A 25,316-nucleotide genomic window follows, 5' to 3' on the forward strand; every position below is an offset into this window, starting at 1 on the left:
TACACAATTACGGTGTCAAATCAAACTGGACCGAGTCGGTGACAGGCATAAAAGAGAGGTTCAACATTGTACTGCACACATTATGCATGTCATGTTCCCCATAACAGAATTTCAACCCTGAATAATGTTCTGAAATATATACATTGTTTGGTAAATCAATAAAATCCTCACAAGTTCTATCCTGAATTGACTTGTCAAATTTTCTTTTTTTCCCCTAATATTTGTTTAAAGTTTACAGTAGTGAATTCAAATCCACTCCATACAGAATTCCAGAAACACCACAAAGACATGAATTAATCTGTGCCCATTTCCATGTTTCATATTCCAAATCTCAAATACATACAGTTCATTTTGCTTTATCCTCCCCTCCCTAAGTAGCAACTTGGTAGTTATTTTAACTAATGTAATCTGTGTGGTGTTTGAGTTTTTTTTGTTTGTTTTTTTTGGGTTTTTTTTTTTTTAAAGCAGCCCTGTGTCCTCACTATAGAAAAACCTCTAAATACATCTGGCTCCCCAGAGTGTAATCAGTTACACTCTTGCCCAAAGTGGATGTAAGAATTTCCACATTTGTTCCACTTGGTATTTCTTATTGATGGTTACACTGTGGTGAACCAGATCTCACCAAGATGTGATGACCGAAACTGAAAATTATACAAATGAATACGGACAAGAAGAAAAGTACATGTGATAAACTCTCTGAGAAGAGTATGGTACTAATAATAGTTATAAAAAGAGTTCTTAGCTAAATGTAATCAACATTAACTACGCAGCATAAGGAAAATGGGATTGAAAAAAAGTCCATGAAAACATTTACATAATTTATCAAACCACCAATTAACTCAGCTTGATATAAAAAACAACAACATTATTTTCAGCATTATTAAAACATTTCCCAAATAATACCAAAAGTCATTATGTCCTGGAGAATGCAGCTTCTATGTCCATCCAGTTATTCAGAGGTGTCCAAAGTTGACCCTCCCACTCCTGGTCCTTGTTCCAATCCTGTTCTAAATTGTTTAATTAAACCTCCATCCAGGCCCTGAAGTAATTAATGATATCATTTTACCTGTTAAACCTGGAGTGGAATAGCCCTCCAGCACTGTGATTCGACACCCCTGCAGTTATTTATATAGAATGCATACATAAGGTGATACCCAGCATCTTTAGCGGTTTTGTGATGTGGAAATCCAATTCCCAGGATCTAGGCTCAGACCCACCAGCATGCCCTTTGGTCCCATTCATTCTGGTTCCTATCAAGTTGGGCTGGAATTATAAATGGTTGATGAAGATGGAATGAGGTCCTGTCCACAGAGTCACTAGTGGTATTTCTCAAAAGGCCATGTTTTCATTTACAGACAGCATTTGGACAGAAGAACAACAACAAATAAGCTAGTCCTGCATCAACTGATTATTGGATTATGTGGAGTGAGCTCTCTACAGAAACCAGGTGCTGACAATCATGGGAGGGTCAGTGGCATTGATAGGGCTGGTTTACCATTCCAAGTGAAACAAGTGAAGTAACAGCTGCTTAGGTTTGTGATGATTGCTGCTTTTCTTAGACTCTCTGGAAAACAGCAATCCACACAAACCCCAGCAGCTGTTTCTTCCCTTGTTTCACTTGGAATGCTAAAGTAAGCCAATCAACACCAATGACACCTCATCTGTGGAGAGCTTCATCCAAATAATCAAATACGACTACTCCGTTACAGCACTACAATAAGCATCTTATTACAAATACACTGAAGAAGCTATGAGTAAATATGAAATAAAAAAAATAAAAAAATACAAAAAATGTAATGGTTCAAAAACAAAACAAAACAAAAAAAAAAATACTGTATTTACAGAAATGCTAAAAAAGGTGCCTTGCTTCATATCACCATACTTCTTCCACTCCGGGAACTTCTTTCCTGCAACAAAAAAAAAGGAAAAATGATGTAGAAAGAACAGATGGCTTTTTTCTGTGTAATTTCCTCCTGCCAGAGCTAACACATTATAAACAATATGCTGTACATTTTAATCTCATTGGATTTTAAAATCCTAAAGCCTCCCCTCCTCAATTTATTTACTGTTTTAACATGAGCATTTGTAGTTTGGTACTTACTGAATATACTTCATTGCTGCGGTGTGCACGGTTGTTGGCTCTCCCTGGCAGGATATCTACCGAGCTGTAGCTAGGAGGCTTTTCCGGCCAGTCTCCTTCCCGGTCTCTGTTGCGACTCCTGCTGTTGCCTCCCCTCCGGCTGAGGTCTTCGTCAGAGCTCCAGGAGCGCCTGCCTGGCGGGGAGAAGCTCCTCTCCCTGCGCTGCGGGCGCCGTGGTTCATTGAAGAGATCGTCCCTGCTCCTCGATCTCCGATGGCCCGCATACCTGCTGCCACCGCTGCCTCCAGTGTCACCCCGTCCCCTCCTCCCTGCGGCAGGCCTCCTGTGGCCATCGTATTCCGACTCGTCGCTGTAGCTGCGCAAGTCTTGCCGGCGGGGAGGGGAGAAATCCCTCCTGGGGCTCCGTCTGTTGCTCTGTACATCGTCTCTCCTCCTCCTGGCGTCCTGGGGCTGTTGCCGGTTGAGAAGGCTGGAGTCCTGACTGGATCTGGATCCTCCCTGGTTGCGGGGCCCTCTGGCACCCCTATCGCTTCCTGAATAGTAACCCCTGTTGCCCTGCGATGAGTTGTCATGGGACAGGCCCTCAACGATGGGCGGCAGGTGGATAACGCGCCTGTCAATTTCCCGCACCTCAATGTCGTTCAACGATGACAGAATGCTGGGCGGGCCTCCCCGGAACTGGATGTTGTTTGCTCCGCGGTGCTGCGGCGGTGGCAGCTGCTGCAATGGGTGGTTTGAGTCCAGGGTCCTCATCTGATTCTCAATGTAGTCCAGGACAGAGTTACTGGCAGGGTGTTGAACTGTCGGGGGAGGCAGCGGCATCATTGGGATGTTCTGCTTGAAGGAATAGTCTGAAATAAAGCAAATCATCATCAATAAGCAAGTGAAACAGAAAATAATCATCAGAAAAGCAAGACTGTTGCTTACAGATAGATGCTGATTAGATATCTCTACTAACTGGGTGAAAATCATCATATGGCTAATCCACTGTGGCTTCAGGGCTCATCAGATTACATTTTTCAAACCAATATGACTGTAAAAAGTTATTTTACTTTCAGCTGTAATATTGTTCAACCCAGATCAATCTAAAAGCAGAAAAATACGACTTAAAGTGACTCATGTTTTTAAACTGTAAACACAATATGCTTCTATGTTTGATTTATTTAAATGTTTTTTACAACCACTGAACTTGCTAAAGATATATCTAGGGTGTCAGTGTTGTAGGCTGTAGGCTGTAGGCTGCATTGCTTTGCTTTACTGCCATCTACTGGCAGCAGGAAGTCCAGCAAAACATAATGAAAAGTCAATTAGACACACGCTCCAATGAGGAATCTTTATCATAATGTTGCAAATGCTAGTTTTATTACCAAGTTTATTTTCCTAGTACTGAATATATAATTGTTTTTTATTTAGTGTGTCCAATTATTTTACCCAACACAGAATGTCCAGTTGTTTTCCCCTCACCACAGCAGTTCCCCACACAGCAGACCCCCTCACCACAGCCGTTACCCCAGACCCCCTCACCACAGCGGTTCCCCACACAGCTCAGACCCCCTCACCACAGTGGTCCTCCACACAGCTCAGACCCCCTCACCACAGAGGTTCCCCACACAGCTCAGAATTGAAAGTTTAGTGGGCGTCCTTCGATCCCACAACCAAGCCAGCTTCCTCTTTTATACTCAGAAACTCGAAAGCGAATGTCAGCGAGCTACTGGCCTCTGGAGGACAAAGGCCAGCCCTGCAGGTGTCCACCAGAGCTCACATGGTGCTTGGCCAGTAGGGTGCGCTGTAGTGTGGTGAGAAGAAAAAATCCCTGGCTCCCTAACCCATGGAAGCCTATAGGATGCTCCCTTCGGAATCCACAGCGAAGACCGTCGGCTTCGCACAGCCAGGACACAAACCTGCACTCCCCTGACTGTATGACTCGCCCTGCACACCACGTGGCTGTGCTTTTACCAGGTGAGCCTTAATATATTATGACTGAGTGTGAAAAGTTCACCTGAATGGATTAAACAAAATGCAGAAACATTGAAGATCTCTTATGCATGTTCACTATGTAACAAATGCACTGAAGATGCACAATGCACAAGTTGAAAAAATAAGATGCCCTCTTTCACCATAAGGCAGTGCTGTACTGTACCTCTAAGCTGTGGGTTTGAGTGGTAGGCTGAAGATCCAGAACCCACCGGTGCATAAATAGGTTGTCCCACAGCCCAGGGCATAAGAGCCTTTTGTGCTTCTTTTATCATCTTGTAGCGCATCACAGCTGAAAAGAACACAGAGATGGATACATGAATACGTGCAGGTATTGAGAATGTATTACTACATATCATGAGGCAGAAAATACACACAAAAAACAAGCAAATGTTTTACATAAAAATCACTTTAAAAAAGTTGAAAATCACAATCATTTTGTTCTGTTTACCCTACATGTATTAACAAAATAAGTGTGTGTGTAATATATAATTATACACACACACACACACACACACACATTCTTCTGGTTCTTTAGACAGCATGGTAGAAATAGCCAGGTAGAATGATGTTGTTTAAGTTTGAAAAGTTGCATCACACAGTCGTGTGCGAGATTCGTCATTGATATTCTTTACACACCTCCATGAAAACCTCAGGGTGTGAGAATTTCAATTTGCAGTCAGTAATCAGTGATAGAGACAATAGGCACTCATGTGAAAATGACAGACCACTTTGTGCTTTAATTACATCTTAAACTCCTAAAGTCTCACGCATTTTACAATTTGTGGCTGTGTGTTCCTTTTCTCTTGCTATTTTAATTAATTGCATGTATAGCTTATTAAAGTCATCAATTAAATTAGACAAATACTCATTTGCCTATTTTGACAATTTTCCAATATTTTCAGTTCCAGTGGTTTGATTTCATATGCACAACAAATCAACACAACAGAAGCAATGGGGTGTTCCAATAAATGTGCTATTCTATACACATATACTAAAAAGAAAAGCACAAGGTCATTACAATATAGGTCATTGGTGAAAAGTCCAATTATCCAATGAGCCGCTCATCAAAATTTAATGAAAGTTGGTTTAGCTATTCAAGTACAACACAACTAATTCTATGTTTAACAACTACGTGGCACCATTTACTGTATTATAGACATCTAAACATTAATTATATGAAGTCTGAATCCCAAAAGGTTTAGGATATATTGACAGTACAAAATCACAATGCATTCTGCATTCTTCAGCCTTCTGCTTACCCTTCTCCGGGCAGCAGCACCTGGTAGGGCAGCAGGCACAGCGCACGTAACAGCAGCAGCGGTGTGGGCAGCACTGGCACCAGCAAACCCCGAGCAGCAGGATCAGAAGCAGGATGCCCAGGATGATGAAGATCACTACCAGCCAGTCTAGAAGAAGAGATCAGAGGAGGAGAGCGTGATCATGGTGACATGAGAAATGATTGTGATGGGTTAGCTTGCCGAACACATTTTGCAACCACATAGATTCTCTTCCTGTAGAACAGATATTAAAGCCCCACCTGAGTTAAAAACTCACTTTCCTTCAAAGGTGCTGGCTTAATGCCTTCTGCACAGGAAGTCAAGACAAAAGTAGCCTTAAAATAAACTTTTGTTGGGGCTCCCGAGTGGCGCATCCTGCACTCCACGCAGAGTGCCTTGACTGGATGCGCCACTCGGGAGCCCTATAGCCTGGACGTCGCTGGTTCGAGTCCAGGCTATTCCACTGCCAACTGTGGACGGGAGCTCCCAGGGGGCAGAGCAAATTGTCAGAGCGCTGCCTGGGTGGGGAGGGCTTAGGTCGGCCAGGGTGTCCTCGGCTCACTGCGCACCAGCGACCCCTGTGGACTGGTCGCTGGTGTTTCTAATTAACTTGTTTAATATCATTTTTATCATTAAAATCATACTGTCTGACAGTAAAACGGGTAAAAGATATTTCTCCAGTTACTTACTGTGAACCACCAGTTTGATCTCCTTATCAGAGTCGCCTGTGGTGTCGCCTGATGCTTCAATGGAACAAAAATAGACCCCATGATCCCACCACATCACTTCATTAATCACCAGGTCAGCCTCTGGGAAAGAAGAGAAATGCAGCGATTTAGGTCGGCTCTTACAGCACACCACCACTGTCAAGTATTACATAAATCAATTCTATCTGCTGCGATAGTGCCAGACTGGAGACTTTCCTCCCCCGTGATAGCTGCTCTTATTAAATCCTATAAACAAAGCACTGAACACCAAAAGAAATGAAAGAGTGAGCACAGCTTCAAGCCTTCCCTGTTAACACTCCTTCCATTCTCAAGATTCCATACCGAGTCACAACAAACCCCAATAGGCTGAATGCGAGCAGCCACACATCAACAAGGCACAACGGCATTAATACCTTGTATCCAGTCCCTGTGAAGCTGAACATACATTTTTCATGGCCTTGGGATTTTCAGTTGAAATCAACTACAGCCTCAAACCCAGACCTTATAATCATCCATAGTTTTTTTTTATATTGTACAATATTATGCTAAATTCATAAATACATGTTTCTTTTTTAAATTGACAATATATGATTGACTAAACAGTGACTGATCATTGAAACGAATGGTTTAAACCTTGACTGTAGCCTTATTGTTAAACCTAGTTAGGAATGCAGCAAATCATTACCCAAAAATTCTATTTTAATAGAAAGCTGAGCAGGATTTAGGAACACTATCTTTGAAAGCAGCTGGAAAAATGTTTTACTCTAAGGCTGAAATGGATTGTATAGGTGGTAACTACAGCAATGTTATTAGTGGTCTTGGGACTGTGTTCACATACCAGGTGTTTCAAACACTTACTGTCTTGAATGGTGATTTTCCGCTGCCTGTATTCGATTCCCAGGACAGGCTCATTCCCTCCTCGTTTCTGGATCACTACCCTCACCTCTCGCATGCTGTCCGAGCAATCATTGGCAGGGTCCTGGCCCAACTGCAAGGAAGCCTGATACCCTGGTAAATGCAATACATTTACATTAGCAATCACAAATTCCTATGTGTTTTGTCCTGCTATTAAACATACTGCTGTTTTTGGTTTTGGAGAGCAAGACGTATTGGAAATTTGGACAAATCCTAAAATATGACTGGTTGATTTTTCATACGCGATTTATAATGGCAAACCAGTACACAAATTCAAGGCTCAGGGTTTTTTTTTTATGGTTTATTGTATTCTTGACCTGCATCAGTAGAAGCAGGTCTGTTTCACCCACTCATCCTACACCAAAACAGACTACAAACGGCTTGCATTGCTTACCTGCAGAATAGTAGTCAAGGATGGGGTCCTTGCAAAACGACTTGTAACGCCAGGTGACCAAAACATCCTGAAGGTTGCTGGAGGTGGAGTAGTCACATCTTAGTCTAACGCTGGCAAAAAGTGAAGTGTAGCGCTGTGTCTCAGGCACAATCACCAGGATAGCAACGCATCCTGAAGGGGGGGGGGGGGGGGGAAGAGAGAGAGAGAGAGAGAGAGAGAGAGAGAGAGAGAGAGAGAGAGAGAGAGAGAGAGAGAGAGAGCTCTTTAATAAATCAATTATATAAAATATAAACAATGACATTGCCATCAAAACAAAAAGGAGAAAGATTAATCAATATCAACACTACACATTTTAGACAAATTAACCCTTAATTCATCACCCTCACAAACAGAATTGTTAATACACCATTTTATTTTAAAATTCTCCAGGTCGCAGGTCATTTTGTAAAATGTAAAATCAATTTTAAGCCTAGTGACTATCAGCAGCCTTAAAACACACAACACATTGTGAACGCCCAACCCCCATCTCTGTCTTGTGTGCGATTTTAAAACAGCTACTTTGGCTTGGCCCATGATAAAGCTGACCGACAGTCAGAAGCATCAGCGGCATGTAGCTCTCTCAGAACAGGAAATGCAGGCGTACCTGCCGACTTGGAGGTTACTTGCATTCTTGTGTTGTATAAATATCCCTGTTGCAAGGGCAGTCATGAACACTTGATCTAACACTTTGATAGTCAATGCTAGGGGCTCGATTACCAGGCTCTTCCATATCTAAGATTTGAGCGATGGTGAAGTACCCCAGGGATTGAAATAAGACTCCTAATGCATAGTTGTTTCACCCATTCCAATTTTACTAGGAGCTTGATCATCCACAGTGTATAGGTAACAAGCTCAGGTCTTATTAAACTGGTAGTATAACCAGGAACGGATCAAACTGCTATGCCATGGGAGTCTAATTTCCATTCCTGTATCCTGACAGTGGACTTGTCGTGTTGTATTACTATCATTTTGACTGCTTATTGTTGCCCTACATGCTATTGGTTATGCTAATTGTTTTGTTTTTTTCAGTCGCTGTATGTGTTTGGTATAAGCAAAATGACAGGGTGGTGGGGGGATGGCTTGTTTGTAAAATTTGACATATTAAATCATTTTCAAATCAAAATAAAACAAGCAGGTGGGCACATTTAACTCTCAACCATAAAACTGGACATCTATACAACAGTTTGCTAAGCCAACAAGAGGTTGTTTTTACTGAATCAACCAAATGTCTCATTGCCTCCCTCACCTTTACACCCAATCGGATTAGACCTGCAGAGGTGAAGCTATAGTAATAATAATAATAATAATTTATTTCTTAGCAGACGCCCTTATCCAGGGCGACTTACAAGATATCACATTATATTTTCATACAATTACCCATTTATACAGTTGGGTTTTTACTGGAGCAATCTAGGTAAAGTACCTTGCTCAAGGGTACAGCAGCAGTGTCCCCACCGGGGCTTGAACCCACGACCCTCCGGTCAAGAGTCCAGAGCCCTAACCACTACTCCACACTGCTGCCCACAGTATATACTTCTCCAGTGTGACTGGGTCTGATTGATGTTTTGTTACTAACTGTTCCTGTAAACAGACACAATATTGTCAGTGCACAGCAAGCTGAAATGAGCACCACAATTTCTCTGCTTCTTAATGAAGAAACAACGTGCACAAGAGAGCTGCGAGACAGCAGGAGAAAGATCAGGATTTTGCTTCTGAACGTCAGGACGATGGACATCTACTGGGAAATCATGACTGACCCACCAATATGAAGGAACTGGTGGCATGTATGACTTCCTGTACTACTTATGTGAACTGGACAAACCAGAAATACTGGTAGATCAATCAATCCAGTTGAAAAAAGAAACTACTGTAATATTGAAAGGTCGGACAGTCCAGGTCCTACATTTTCTTCAAACATGGCTACGAATTTGATTAAATACATTCCCTACCCTTTAAAAAAAAGAATAGTGTGTGGATTCTCAAAGTCCGGAAGAACATACTTTGTGTACTACACTGTATCTCTGTGTGAGCCTCATCTTGCACATACCCCACAATTTATACTAAAGCTACATTCACTTTTACTTCACAAAATGTATTGTGTTTTTATTTTGTATTATTAGAACTGAAGTCGTGCCCCACTATTACCATTTCTCCTTGTTCAAACGCTGAAAACTAGTTTTAGTTTCCAGCTGAAATCTCTGCGATTCCCCAGTAACATTTTTGGTTTACTTTTCTTCTTTACTGTATTGTGAGATTTTTTTATATATTTGACCATAATATTAATGTTATAGTTTATTACATTTAACTACTGCTTGGAACCTGTCTGGAGAAAAAACCCAAAAACAAACACATCACAAAGCACAAACTGCATCCCCAAATCACTGTCAGCAACCATGATGCTAGAACAGATAGAACTAAATGATTTAGCAAAAAGTCTAAAACCTGTTCCATTTCCACATCGAACAAGCTGAGCGTGTCTGAGTGTGTCCGCCTCACGAATTTCCGCCTTAACTAAGGGAAAAATTCAGTTTTAAAAAACCCCCCAAAAAAATGACATGCTTTTTGTATATTAATTTGTTACGTGTGCTCATAGAATGATGTTTACGCTCAGGAGTGCGAATGCATTTGTATTGTGGCCTATGTTTTGAGATGCAGACGTGTGTTTTTATAGAAATGTTTTTATACTAAACTTTTGTTTTGTACTTGATAACATTAATTTAAAATAATTGAAGCCTATGATTAAAATAAATCACAAAACGCATTAATCTATTAAAATGCCTTGTTCACAGTCATCTTAAAATAACATTAGCACACTAATGCAAATAAGCTTGGTCTTGACATACTTCAGCATATTTGACTGAATCAGAATATCGGAATCCAGGGCAATATTAAGGCATCTGTCTGTCTGTAACAACATTTTAAACAGTGTACATACAGTGGATATAGGTCATAGTGATCTGCCATTTCATGTCACTGATCTTTCCTCACCAACATGCTTGTTTTGATTTGGCAAATATATGTTAATCAGTAACATGCCTCCCCTGGCATGGGACTAAATGCAAAATGAAAGAAATCAGGATCGTGGAAAAGAAACATACAGAAAAAAAATGACAGGTTCCTCAGTATTTCCCCCAAATGATATTTGTGGTACTGCAGCTAATGTTTTTATCACAACTGAGCAAAATAGGCTAAAGACTAAAGGTCATTAATATTGGCATTTTTATTATCTTGAGACAAGTTCATGCCATGTTGCACAGCTCTTTCACATGCACACAACATATAGAACTGGAACCCTTTACTCCTGCAAATGCATCCCAAACAGAGCTGCTGCTGGTGTTCAGAGGAAAGCTGCTGGTAATGAAAGGATTCTAATGTAGAATACACAGGGATATGCTTTACAGCACATGGAAATACAGGTATGGAAGTTAGGACTTCTGTTGTTAAATGTAGGCATTTCTCTGTGGGTCAGCACACAAACATTAACAGAAGATCATAGGCTTGCATCAGTGTATAAACACACACACACATTTATCTCTATACTTTCTAATGGTTACAGCTTTCTGCTTTAAAATTACCAGATTTTGGAATTCCCAGTATTTTAAAAAATCTCTAGACCTTGTATGGGATTCTCTATACCAGTGGTTTTCCACTCCAGTCCTCGGGGACCCCTGTGTGTTCTGGTTTTCATTCCAACTGTTCTCTCAATTACTTAACCCTTAATTGAACTAATAATTAGCTTATTTAGGCCTTTTTACTTGTTTTCAGCTCTAAAACAGTTGGAGATTTCAACATTACTCGAAAATGTTATAACTTAATCTGCAACTTTGTAGGAGCTGAGAACAATTAAAAAGGTCTGATTAAGCTAATTATTACTTCGGTTAAGGGTGTAAGTAAGTAACTGAGAGCTCAGCTGGAATGAAAACCAGAAGACACAGGGGGTCCCCGAGGACCGGGGTTGAAAACCACTGCTCTAGACTGGAAATCTAAAAAGAAATTAACCCTTTATTACCCTGGGTATGTTAACATACCTGTATTTAATGAATATTTTCCCAGTCAAATATATTGGACATTGGGCAGCAAAGGGTTCATAAAGTCGTTATGAGGTGGTCATTTAATAACATTTGATCAAACAGCGTAGGCCTACTACAATACAAATGTAGTTATAATTAAGATTGACAAAACTTTGATATAAACATGTTTACTGGCTGCTGTCACTGTGTAAAAACTACACCACACCTAGACTTATTTTTACGGTCCAAACCTAAACAAAGACACAAATGGTCACTTCCCAACACTGAATTATCAAATGTAAACTTAAAAAAACAAACTACTGAGCACTTAATAATGGCAGCTGAGCCTGGCTACATACACCACCCCACAAGTTCCACTGTTACCCAAATACAGTATCAATACAAACACATCATTATTATTATTAACAACAACAACAGAATGAATACAAGTACACAATGAAACATACTCCCTAAAATCAAATAAATAACATGAATAGCACAATATTGTCCCTACTGTTTTGTTGTTGATGAGTTAATAACAGCACCAGTTCCACCTGACGGGCATTAACCATGAGCGCATGCGCCATTTGCCCAGCACACCGATACTCAACTTTTGAATTACTTTGTTGGTTAAAAGGGTAAAAGATAATTGTGTAAGCATTTTAATTGATTCAATATGTTGTACCGACATTATGTGCGATAGTACATCGAAATCTTGGTTTTAAACTTACCTGTTGAAAAGCAACCAAGCAGAAACCCAGCCAGTATCAGTTTCCTCATTGTATTTGATCCACAGTCCTAAAGGTTGCCTTATTTATCCGATTTAGTTTAGTTTTTTTTAATAATCACATTGTAATAAAAGATCTACGTTTCCAAAATGGATTTGATCTTTTTTTGTCAACACTTATATTCCTTAATTTTGCTTTTTTACTTTGCACCTGTTGAGATCTGTATGCGTCTGGTGGTATCCTGTTTTCCAAAAAACCGGTTTCAGTAGTTTTCCTTTAGACATCTCTTCATAATAAAAGTCTGCCCTCCTACTTCTGTTTGTGCTTGTTGTATGACCCCTCCCAGACAGGTGAATCACGTGACCAAGAGAGCAGGTTGCCAGTGCGTTTTATGTAAAATGACTCAGAGCATAAATACATGTTGTTCAGTCTTTAGACGTATTTAAACTTCAAAATGTCGGTTTATACTATAATTCAACGTTACAATATTAAAATTGAACCATTATGCTGTGGTTTATGTATCAGATAACTTACACAACTTAAACACGAGTTTTTGACCACCGGCATTTACAATAAATAAATACATAAATAACATAGCATTTGACACCATGTTTCTCACGGGTGAAAAAAGGCTGAAATAAAGTATATAAATATTCAACTCGTACCTTTGGCAGATCACCACTTGGTGTCACTAACTCCTACAGCTTACTGATCAATCACCCGGCAATCACTAACGGGGGGGTTGTAACACAAGCTACCCAGCGAATTCAATATGTAAAGCAGCAGTGAAAGTTCAGGAACTAGTGCACACATTTGTAGCCTGTGTGGTCAGACGGTTTATTGAATTATACTGGCAGATACATTTAAAATAATTTCATATTTAAAATATTTAAAGCTTGTATTTTATTTATTTATTTTTTTATTTTTTGTAAAATAACATCACGACAAGCCGTGTGAATATAACAAGTAATTTTCTTACTGCTGCTGAAGTACCATTAGTAAGAGTCTTGAATGTTTACAATGACTAAGCAGACCACCCAAGTGATTCATTTAAAGTGAATCTAGGCTGGTTCTCGGCCTCAGTGCGCAACACAAGACTACAGTCTGAATAAGCATATGAATGTAGAAACAGGATTAAACTGTTTCTGATGTAGAAAACTGAAGTTTGTCATTATCAACATATGATTGTATGTACATTCCATTATTGATGGGTTCTCAATTCCAATTGCAAATTGTATCATTTTAAATTAACCAACGTTTTCTTTTTTTTATTGCTTCGAACTGTAATTGTAATCAGTTAGGTCAGAATAATCATTGTCCAACATTTTCTAGAGGAGGGGGGGGGGGGGGGGGGGGGGGGGTACCCGCAGCAAACAGGCAGGGCCAGTATTCCAGCGGATGAAACTTGGGACCTCTGCTAAGTGGCAGGCAGAAGGAAGCATGCATCCTTGAGCAGCTAAAACCGTAATGCAAACAATGACAGCCTGCACTGATGAGTCTACAGAAGGCTGAAACTTTAATTTCTGAATTGAACCATAACTCTAAGTCTGTATTTGTTCAATCGTTTTATTGACATGGGTAATTCTCACATGTTTCGCTAGTTGATAAAAGCGTTTTTTTTTTTTTTTTTTATTTGGTCTGGGGTTTAGTCCACAGTGTGAGCTGTCAGGAGACCGCCTGAAAAAAGACAACGACTGGGGCCTCAATTAATTACCATCTGAAGGCAGGAGTTTGCCTTTCATCCTCTTCTGCTCACACACAGGAACAACGGAGGGCTTCTGTTATCCAGTGGGGGAGTGCCTGAGAACACTGTCCTGAGAGAAGATGTCTTCATTCTTAAAGGGATGCATTAAAAAAGTCTTTGAGAGGAGATTTAGAGGGATCACATAATACAGCATTAGGCCTGGATTTGGGCTTGGGCTCCTTCTGACCCTGCCTGGCACATAATGTATTTTCTTATTGTGTTGTTAACTATAGAAACATGAGATGCATTACATTCAGGAATGGTATTTTTATGAAGTTTAAAGACTGAAAGACTTTTCAGTGTGGCTTCACCTTCACTAATTCATACCACTGAAGAAATACTACTAGAAGTCTTAAGTTGTCATTTAGTTAAATGTGACTTTTCTAGCTTTTAGATAGTTATTCTTACTTCAGTTGAAGCTGGACATTAACTTTTCCAAAATATTTATGACTTTTAAAATCACAAGGTACTACCTCTTAACTATACTGACAACTCTGAATGCCTCTACAAAAGCATGGTTTCTGTTGTTGTAATACCTTTTTGCCAGAATTTATCATTAGCAAGCAGAGATTTCTTAGAACGGTCTAGTTTTAACCCACCTGTTTGTATACTGGACTGAACCACATATTAACATTCTTTATCTAATCGGCTATTAGATAAGAGTTACTGGTATGAATTACTGTAGTAGATCGGTCCCCTCCTCTGAAGAAGTAGGCTGGCCTATTTAAATCCTATAATGTTTACATAACCACAGTTCTGAGGCAGAAACACCTGCTTAATTCTCAGGCCAACAGCTTCCTGGTATTGAAGTTTCGGTCTGGGAGCTTTGCAAAACACCAAGTAAGTTTCTTCTGACACCAGAGTTACCCTGCATATCACACAACTGCGTTGGAGTGGCTGGTTAAACTGCTTTTGGACTGCTCTAATTCACCCAGTATTCAAAAACAGAGCTTGATATTTCCATCTGAACATATGAATACAAATGGGAGGTAAGGTGTATTGTACAGTATTGAAGTAGTGGGATTTGTGTACTACTTGCATTTATCATATCGCAGTACAAACATTGGTGGTGGTTTTGTACAGCCTACAGACCTGGCTTTGTGGGGTTCTCCCCTTGAAACCATAACTGATACCCTAATAGAGGTGACCTTGAATTAGATATTTAATTAGATTTACTGAAACTGCAGGGCTCTTGTCTTGTTCTCCCAGTCAAAAGCTTCATGTATTTACTAAAGTAAATTCTTATTAATTTCACACAATTAGTAATACTACTACGACTACTACTACTACTAATAATAATAATAATAATAATAATAATAATAATAATAATAATAATAATAATAATAATTTGGTTCACTGTTCAAATGTTATTCTGTAATGTATAATGTTAGGAAGGGTTTTCATTTTAGCATTTAGACACAATTGGTTAGCAAATAAAGACTATTCTTTCATTCCATGTCAGATGAACCAAAATTAAACTACAGAAGGTGTTAAAAGACACAATATTTGGAATATAAAAGTCATAATGTAATAGAAAGTATAATAAAATGACATTTTTTATTTTATTTCACACAAATGAAAAAAACACATAAAACAAGATAGTGCTAGATCTTATCAAGATGCTGTATAAAGTAAGACTGTTCAGGTTAAACAATATATGATACAAATCGCAGAAAGACAATAAACCTGTGGGACACATTTCGAAAGCATTTATACTAGTCTGAAAGGTTACTCCGATTTTTGAAAGAATGTTACAAAATGAGAAATAAACAACTTGATAGTGCTGAAAAGATTCACACTTTGAAAACATGTCCCTGGTTTCCTTCTAGTTGGGAGAAATCTCAGTGTTACGAAACTAATCAAATGTCTCACCTTTTGCACCAGAATCTCCCCTGAACCCTCAAGTAAATCCCCACCTTGTCTTTGGTTCACAGACAGTCCATTACTGTGATGTGTTTCTCCAATACTACTTTATCTCAGGGATGGAAATAAGACTTATTGCATAGCAGTTTTGCCCAGTCCAGGTTTTAATACAAGCTTGATTAGCCAGTATAGAGGTAAAAAGCTCAGGTAAAAAACTCACAGTAAAACCAGGAACAGATCAAACTGCTATGTAATGGGAGTCTTATTTCCATCCCTGCTATCTGCAGATGGCTTTTGTCAACTCTTTGCAAATAACTTACTTATACCCGGTAGCCATCTTTTTGCATACATCCCCACTGCCAAGAGTTGTAAATACAAAAACAGAACCATCAGTATCATGACCATGTAGATTACCATGATTACATCCACCTTCTGTACCTGTAAACATGTCAAACTGAGCCATTTCTCCACTAACTTGTGCTAAAGAATGTCAACGTTTCATCACAATGGGATAAGTGACACTAATTCTAAAGTGTGCCATTCGTGTGTGTGTACCCTCTGCAGGGATAATAATACTGTTAGACCAGATTTTCTTTGTCAGGTGGATCATTCTTACCAAATTCTTTTTCCTTTTGCCTTTGAATAAGTCTTTTTTTGATACACAGTAATGAACAGACAAATAAAACATTACAAAACTAACGGCAAACAACGTATGGACACTTAGACATATTAAATTAATCTTCTGGGTTGTTTGTTTACAAGTTTTATGACAATAACAGCTGTATTTTTAATTCACAAAAAATGGTGTAAAATACATTTTGGCGTAAATATAAATGTGGCCCTTCTTTAACATATAATGTATATTTGTTAACAATTACATTCTTGCATATCAAGGTTATGTGTACAGCAGTGGTAACAGATTCACACAACAGAAACCTAGCAGTTAAAAAACTGTGGGTTACTGTGAAAAAGCTTATGGACTCAAAACTTAGCATAGGCACGCACCAAACGAGAGGAATGGTCCTGGTTCCTACACAGAGCTGCCCCAGCTTACTGACACACTAACCACATACTGTAACCACCTGAGTAAGCATAACGAAACACACTTGACACCTTCTTTGATTGCACTGGGAAGGGAACCTAGGTGATATTAATACTATATTTCACACCCTTTTTTCAGTCTACTCACAAGTCATAAAGCTTCAATGTTAAGGTTCTCTCTCAGGCAGAATCGATTGCCTGTCTTCAAACACAATGACAACTAGAAAGTGTCAGCTTGTAATGTGTTTATCGAGGCCTGTCAAAGATGAAATCCTGAGTGTCTGGTCAAATGTGATCCACAATGAGAAACAATACAGAGGTAATGGTAGGTAGCTTGGGCAGCCACTCACAATACTATGCAAGGTTATTACCTTAATTTACAATGCTTACCAGTGCTTTACCATTCTTTCACTGTGCTTTATTACACTTTTCTAAAGGAATGGCAGGGAGAAACTCTTCTGCAGTCATTGCAGTGGAGACTCCTCCTGTAACACTGACCTTGTTGGGGGACACCTTGGAGATCATTAAAAACCCCACACTGACTGCCAACATTAAAGTAGTGATAAACAAGGGTTAAAACTCCCTTCTCATGCTCTTATTATTACTGTTGCCTGATGATGACGAAGTTGCTGTTTGTTGCTGCCAACAGCTAAGGTAGCCAGATACAGCAGTTTATCTATAGTGTTTGAATGATTGCATGTCCTGAATGAATGTGAAAAACCAAGAACCACGACTTTCTCAGCACAATAAAAGAGGGACCAATTATGTTAAAAAAGCTAGTCAGAGAAAAGACGTCATAGAACAGCCTTTCAATGATGCTTAATGTTTTATTTGTAAATGTTTTCCTTATCTTGATGTGTGCAGATAAAGCACTCTATCATATTTTAAACTAATAACTGCTTGCTGTGTAAGAGTTTGTTTTGTGGTTTATGTGGATAAGTAATCTTGAGTATGGCAAATGTTACATTGGTGTGTTGCTAACTGAACTACCTGTATGTATTGTGTAGGTATAGAAATCTGTATCTAATGTACACAAAGACATAATCTGCAACAAGAGTTTTCCCCTGTACGTTGCTTATATACAACATGTACACTGTGTAGTGCAATATACAGCAGAATGGCATTCATACTACATACCTACAGCTGGTAACATGGTCACCATCCACTTACACCACACTCAAACTATACGTACACCCTGGAATTAACTAGAGGCTAGAGTATATGCCAAGGAATGCAAATTCTGAGTTACCAAATTGCAATTCTGATCAAGAGATTATGTTCTTCATAATGTGTTTAAAATTAAGAATAAGGATAAAATGAACACATGAGCCACTGAAAGGCACATGTGGTCACTGCAGTCAAATGGCTAATCCAGTAGCTGGATGTAACTGCTCTTCCCATAGCACAAGGGTCACTTTTACTAAGAAAAGAACACAGAGAGTACAACATGCAAGTTCCCTGTTGTTTTGCAATTCAAGTCAGCTATATAATGGCTGTGTTTTGAAGTATTGCTTGCTATACACATAATAAAAAGAAGATGCCATGTGGAAAATATTTGGCTTGAGACGGGAAGACCCTGTCTTGTAATCTCGGTTTAGAGTATCAATATTATATTCCAGACACTCCACATGTTGCAGATATCAAGCTCAACAGACATTATAAAGCAGTTAGAGGCACTCTCTCACTCTCTCTATATCTAAAACACTGAATATTTAGACATGTAGCAGCACACCATTAACTTCTGTGACTATATCCTTCTGACAGAATGTTTTCGTTTACAGTCAGTAGAGCCGGGGACTCTGAATGTGAATCTTGGCCATGTCGATGAATCTTTCTGTGCAACTGTACCTCCCTGTCACCTGTAACATTACACTAAGATATAGGCCCCTGTCACCTGAGATCCTTACTGGAGGCTGATCAACAGATCAACATTTTGAAATACCGTTTTTTAAAACACTGACCACGGATATTAAGTGCATGCTATTTTCTTCTTTTAATTATACAGGGTGGTTAAAACGTCACCCAGACACTGCACTGGTAGAGCAAGTGAACTTGTGAGTGGAGCTATCAGATGATGGACCTGTTTATTAGCTGAGTGTATCTGTCTTTAAAATGCATCTGTTTAATACATCTTGAAAATAATATTGCACCCCCATAGTCAGACTGTTGCTTCATACATACAGCAGATATCTGGTTAATAGTGGCAGTCTGGCTCCAGGCTCTGATTTTTTTCCACATAGCACCTTTTCACATTGTAGACAATCCTACAACTCTGAATTTTAAAATAGAAATCTAAAAAGAAGAAAAAGTAACTGATAACCTGAAAACTCTATTTGAACAATTAGCTACAACGTTTCGGTCTTCTTCAAGTAGCATGATAGAAATAGCCAGGCACACTGATGTTGTTTTATAAGTTTGAAAGTCTGAAAGCTGCACAGTGACGTACAGATGAATGTTCTAAGAACACTGTGACATTGACAGTACTGAGGTGGAGTTCCAATCCTGGCTCATCTGTATCAATCCTGGACTGAAATCTGTAGGTATCCAGTCGGTCAGTACACAGGGGCCTCTAATCCATGTGGTACTTACATCTCCATCAAACTACGCCAGGAGAGTGAAACCTAAAGAGTACCACTGGACTTTGGTGTTCCCTTCTCCTTTGAAAAAAACAGATTCATCTTCTTTTTCAGTTTCACACTATGAGGGAATCTCTGCTGGGTAGAGTGTTCTGTAAAACACCAAAAACTCAAGGTTAAATAAAGAGCTTTTCAAAACCTCACATACACATGCAAGTGACTACCAAACAAAACTACACAGAAAATTAAGAGCTCAGTTAGTTCAGGCTGTAAAAAATAAACCATACAACCTATGGCATTATCAGTGAATTAGAAATGTGCAGTCAGCTGTACTGTACACCAGATTAAATATCTCTTGATTAATATTCAAAAACACTTCAGTGAGTTATCATGCATACATATGGCCAAATTAAACTTAAAAGGTCCACAAAAACTATATTTCATATTTTATTCCTCCGGATGACAGTACTGTATTAGTATCAGTATAATTCATATACAGTGCTCCCTCGCTATAACGCAGGTCTCGGGGGACACACAATATGAGCGTTATAACCGAGAGATTGAATGTGCTACAATAAACAAAAAGTCAAGCTAATAGCACAACATATCATTTTACAACTGAGTATTCAATTGCCTCATGGAGGGGTACTTCTATTTACCCGGTGAGGTGTACAACTTCCTAATCGCCATTGCAAACCTACAAGTAACTCACCATCTTCCTGAGCTTCTCCCTTTCTCTCCTCTCATGCGCGGCGTGCATGCTGATCTCATGTGTGCCGTCCCTTGTGTAGGAAAAAGGCCTTGCTGAGGACTCCAGTGGCCTGTGCCGCTCGGCATCTCTCTCCGAATAAGGTGGCAACGAATCTTCCTCTTCACGTCTGTAACTGGCAGATCGGCTGTAATGAATGTTGCTGCTCTTTTTGGAGCTGGATTTACAGGGAGTCTCACAGTTGAAGCTCTCCTCCGGTGGTCTGCCCCTGGCTTTCTTCTCCAGAACGCTTGTTAGGTACGTGTTGTCGTAGGCCCTGTTTGCAGTAGGGTACCGAGGCGGGTAACCGTCGCTGAGGTCTCTCCTCTTGGGAGAAGGAGGGCTGTACGTGCGCTCCCTGTCCGACTCGTAAAAACCCTCCCGACTCCGGTCTCGCTTGCTGTAGTACTCGTCAGGGAAGGACTCCTGGTACTGGTGCCGGTCCATTCTGGCTGGCTTGTCGTCACGGTAATGGTGCTGGTCTCCGAAGGGGGGTGGATAGTGTTCCTTGGTCTCGCAGTCCTGTCTGTAATCCGGCTCTGGGTCCCTGTACTCAGAGCGCCTCCCTTTTTGATGGTAGGATTCTGCAAACTCCTCCAGCTCATCCAGAGACCCTGTGCGTCCGCTGGCTGGGAACATTTTTCTCTGAAGGTGCTCAGATCTGGGGTTCCACCTGCTTTTATAGGAACAAAACAGTACTCCTCATTCTCCATGTTCCACGCCAATGTTTAGACAGGCTTTTTATTTAAACACAGTTCAACATTAAATCATTTTTATTAAGACTAAATATATATATTTTTGTATCCCTAAATAACATTTTAATAACCAAAATTATGATAAACCTGGCTGCTTATTCTTTCCTCAGGTACTGTAAGCCTGCATGCAGCCTGTAGCATAGTGGTCCACATATTGAACTAATTCTTCATATTTTGATAACCTGGTTGTTTAAAACCAGTGCAAGGCAGTGCACCTTCCAATTGCTGTTTTGACACATGACAACATTTGCATATGTGGCAGAATTTTTTTTTCAAATTTGACTTACATTCTCAATTTCTTTGGCCACTAAATGTAGGTTATACGAGCTTTACTGTAGGTTAAGCTGCTTGTTTGAGGTAACTATCATGGTCTACTTGAGAAACATCAGTCCTGTACTCTGACATCATACAATCCCATACAATACAGACTCCTAGAGAAGCCTTCCACCTAGTTTTCAGGTGGATTTTTGACAGGGTTAATGGACCACACCCAAAGAGCAGGGTGTGGATTCAGGATACTGTGGATACTGATTAGCCTCAGTATTTTGAAGTGAGTGCTAAAGCCAATTAAGCAGTAATGAAGTGATATTCTCAGTGGATGTGTTTCAAGTGCAATACTGACTGCGTGGTGTACAGTACTTTTACAGTACTATTATATACAGACACGCACACACACACACACACACACATGCACACATACACACACACACACACACACACACACACACACACACAGACACACACACACAATTACAGGTTACATTCCTATCATATTCCTCTTCAGTAAAGTATACTTAACTTTACTCAGCTTAAGTTTGTATATATCAAAATGCTGTCTGTCTAAATTAGCATGTATATCTACCACTTCACTTTCACTTTCATTATTTCTAATCTGCTATTATCCACATTTAAATCCACAATCATAATTACTATTTTAATGAAACATGTGCCTGTTTGGGACACAAACATTTCATCAGTGAAGAACAGGCCTGCTATACCCAGTCCTCCTTCAGTGCCTTGAGATTTGAGGATATGCATATTACTTGTGTGTCCAGCACTTGCATATAGCATATTAATAATAAATTGCATGCCGATAATACTGTAGGAGGCTATGGGGGATAATATGAAAAAGGCTCTTAAAAGCTGCTGTTGAATTTCTGTATACAGTGAAGCAATTTCTCTTTTGGAACAACACAAAGAACATATTTCTTCTGGACATATTCCAGAAGAAAGCAATTTGTTTTGGAATGAACTACTGTACTGTATAACTCCCCCATGTAGCACCTGGGACATTTGGAATTCAGTTTAACCTGTTAAGTTCCAATGCGCCACTGTATGTAAAAGACTCAAAGTCTCAATATCAAATTCAAATGTGACTGTTCTGTGAGTAAGACAGTGATGTCTACTGTGGTTAAATATAGATGAGAGCCTAAGGTCTTGGGAAACTATGTGTTTAGCTAACTATTCTTCTGTTTTGCAATTATGTGGTTTTCTTTTGTATTTTGGTATCACTAAGTTAGTCGACAATGTGTATGTATTTTATTTGCAGATTATTCTTATTTATGCATATCAAACTGTAACAACTATTAGAGATTTAGCTGCAATGTGTCTCACAGGTTTTGGAAACCACTGTTAAAACATGCTGGTGTAGGTGGTGCTGTTTTGTACTGGAACTCCCAATGGAAGCAGCTATGATTTCTTTTGCACATCCTCATTGCTGACAACGACAAAAGAGGCCCCCAAAAGACTATTATATAACCCCAGGTCCTCATGGTCGGGTGTAACTGCTTGTAACTCCACCAGGTTAAAAAGGGGCTGTCTTAATTCAAACTTTACCCCTTTACCATAATCACTACTTGCTTCTTCCCTTCGCTCTCTAGTGGCTACCGAAATGGCACATCGCACAATACAAAGGTATGCAAATGAAGAGCAGAGTGCTCTCCCTAGGAAAAGAGACACCCCTAATCTGTATAAAACCGTAGATATCCAGACAAGATCACTTGTCGTTTGGTAAAGTCCTCATGAAGACCCAGCCCTGGTCTGTGGTTTTACACAACAGTGTTATCAAACCATGTGGAATTAGTTAAAGGTGTGGACCTGTAAGAGGTTAAATCATCTACAACGATTAAAGGGGATTAAAGGGGATTGCCTGCTAGCTGTGGACTGTGGCGTCCAGCAGTATGCAGTGCTTAAATCCAGGTGAGGAGGAATGAAAGGTGAATGCTACCTGCTGTGGTACTGCTCTTCAGACCTGTTCATGCGCTGGGGGTGCCGGGCCGACTTCCTCGTGTGGGTGGCTGCAGTGGAGGTGAAGGAAGGGTCGTCATCCTGGTCACCGATTGGTGGAAGAGCCTTTTTCTGAACCCGCCGGTAGGACTGACGGAAATCCGCGTCCCCTTCGTGAAGAGAGCTCAGCTCCGACATGGTGCTGGCTGTCAAGACACGAGACATACAGTACACAGCCATCCGTTAGGTACGGTCAGACAAACTGGCCTACATTAAGGTGTGCAGTAGGTCTGAGCTTGGCGTGTATCCATTTCAAAGCAGTTAAAGCAGATGAAACTTCTAAACTATGTAAATGGATATTTTAATGGATAACAGCATATCCCATATACTGTATGTCTTATCAAAACAAGAAAGACATTACAGTCACAGGCAGGAGAAGTGGTGTATCGTTTTTTACGAAGCAAGGTCAGCCTCATGTTAGTGACTTCAATGTAATGACTCGAAGTTCTGTGCATCTCTTGGTTCATGTTATGTTTTAACAAGCTATAATTTGCAGTATGCTATTGATTTACAATGAATGGAAGCTACATAGTTGCAGGGTGCTTTTTTATATATGATTTCTTCCTTTACAGGCAGTGAATTTGTTTGTGCTGTAAAAAAAAAAAAAAAAAAAAATGTGGAAACATGTTCAGGTTTGACACTCATGACATCAGTGCCCTAATGCACCAGGGCCACATAAAGCAATCAACACTTTACAATGCTTGACTTGTAAGCCTTCATTGATTTCAGAAGCACTTACACAGTACATGACTGGCATGCATTTACAGATAGTTTTACGGTTAGATTTCAAGTATGTTTTCCTCGAGTTCTTGTGAATCACTACCCCGTGGAGCCCTGTTGTGTGGAGTCAGATCATTTCACATGCTCGTGTTGATGAATATCATGAAAGTCAAGTCAAAGTGTGCCTTACATTTCTCATACGTTCTCTTGGCAGGATCAAACTCAGCAAGCTCCTTTTCTACGTAGTACAGAACCTTCATACAGTCCTGTTCCTTATTGGCCTGGATTCGGTAGCCACTGCGAACTGGGGACAGAACAATAAACAATGCGGACATGTGATAAAAAAAAAAAGATTTCTTCCGCATTTAAAGGGAATAAATTTGAAAGGTTTTTCCGACTCCCATAAGTTGGGTTACAGAACGCTGCACAACACAACCCATGCTTCTGTCAGCTACTGAATGAAGGCAGCCACACTTCAAAATAAGTGTTCAAAACTAATTAATGGTTGGGGCGTGGAATGACTTTATTTAGACATAATTACTTTTCAATTACCAACATTTATTATATATTACCACAACAGGCATGTTCCTCCCACAGTTACAGTGGTTCCGTTACCATGGACTACCTAATATAGTGCATGTTCCTGGGGTTACTGTTTTTCTATGTAAGCAAGTCAACTGTAATTTGTGATAAACTCCCCTGGTGAACCATCAGGTTCCACATTGCTCTGTAGAAGTACTTACACAGAAGCCCACCAGTTGGCACTGTTTCAAAGCACTGCAGTGCTGACAATTAACAGCAGCAAAGTATTTACCATTTCTAGTTTGAGTTCAGTAGCCTACATTAAACCAGTGCTACAGCAGACCAATAAAAGCTTGCATTCAGTTTTTAATCAATACAGCAATCTGTTTTTCCTGGGTCCCCAGAGGTAGTGAGTCCAGACAGCAACACAAGAAGCTGTAGCACCTGCAGGTCCTGCTGTACCCTGGGTTTCCCTTTAGACTCAACACATCGGTCATATTCATCCTACAACACCTGGAAAGTGATGGTAAACTTGAATGAAATGTTTTCTCTCAAGCCCTGTACTGTTTTCTATATGCACTGGTCAGGTCAAATTCATTGATGGTCATGTCGTTTTAACCCCTTTAGCCTGTAAAAAATGTGACAGTCATTTAGGCATTTAGGAGGACTACACGTCATTCTGACAAATGATATTGCGCTGTCGAAGGCATTAGCTAAAGGCAGCTGACACCATTCAAAAATAGAGATAGAATAATATTTTCATAAATTAGGCAGCAGACTTTTTATCCTTATAGATATTACTCATAAAATATCAATTTACTAGTTATCAATGCAAACCAGTTATCTACTGTACTACTTATAAAATGAGCGGTGACTAGTATACTCCCGGAAAACTTACAACCTACATTCTAAA

General features: G+C 39.8%; 2 protein-coding genes across 7 annotated transcripts in view; both read right to left on the bottom strand.

Moving 5' to 3' along the window:
• Positions 1-467: 467 nt before the first annotated feature.
• LOC117406861 (immunoglobulin-like domain-containing receptor 1) lies at positions 468-12,517 on the bottom strand. Of its 2 annotated transcripts, none has more exons than XM_034011220.3 (8): positions 12,152-12,517; positions 7,372-7,542; positions 6,921-7,070; positions 6,045-6,164; positions 5,338-5,484; positions 4,242-4,367; positions 2,102-2,952; positions 468-1,907 (listed from the first exon to the last, which is right to left on the bottom strand). In XM_034011220.3, the coding sequence occupies exons 1-8, from the start codon at positions 12,198-12,200 to the stop codon at positions 1,869-1,871; spliced, it is 1,653 nt and encodes a 550-aa protein (XP_033867111.3). In that variant the 5' UTR covers positions 12,201-12,517; the 3' UTR covers positions 468-1,868. The 2 variants fall into 2 exon arrangements, with proteins under 2 accessions (XP_033867111.3, XP_058885217.1); XM_059029234.1 differs by lacking the exon at positions 12,152-12,517 and adding an exon at positions 11,935-12,022.
• A 2,913-nt stretch (positions 12,518-15,430) lies between these two features.
• Positions 15,431-25,316, bottom strand: part of LOC117406988 (immunoglobulin-like domain-containing receptor 2) — a 41,536-nt gene continuing 31,650 nt past the window's right edge. For 2 of the 5 annotated variants that reach the window (XM_034011497.3, XM_034011495.3), the window contains 4 exons: positions 24,072-24,185; positions 23,103-23,307; positions 20,085-20,796; positions 15,431-19,524 (listed from right to left, as the gene is read on the bottom strand). In XM_034011497.3, coding sequence (XP_033867388.3) covers positions 19,489-19,524; positions 20,085-20,796; positions 23,103-23,307; positions 24,072-24,185 — 1,067 coding nt within the window. In that variant the 3' untranslated portion in view covers positions 15,431-19,488. The remainder of the gene's footprint in view (positions 19,525-20,084; positions 20,797-23,102; positions 23,308-24,071; positions 24,186-25,316) is intronic. The other 3 variants (XM_034011496.3, XM_034011499.3, XM_034011498.3) reach the window with 3 other exon arrangements.

Source organism: Acipenser ruthenus, chromosome 8, assembly GCF_902713425.1.
Source record: "Acipenser ruthenus chromosome 8, fAciRut3.2 maternal haplotype, whole genome shotgun sequence".
NCBI classification, from domain to species: domain Eukaryota; kingdom Metazoa; phylum Chordata; class Actinopteri; order Acipenseriformes; family Acipenseridae; genus Acipenser; species Acipenser ruthenus.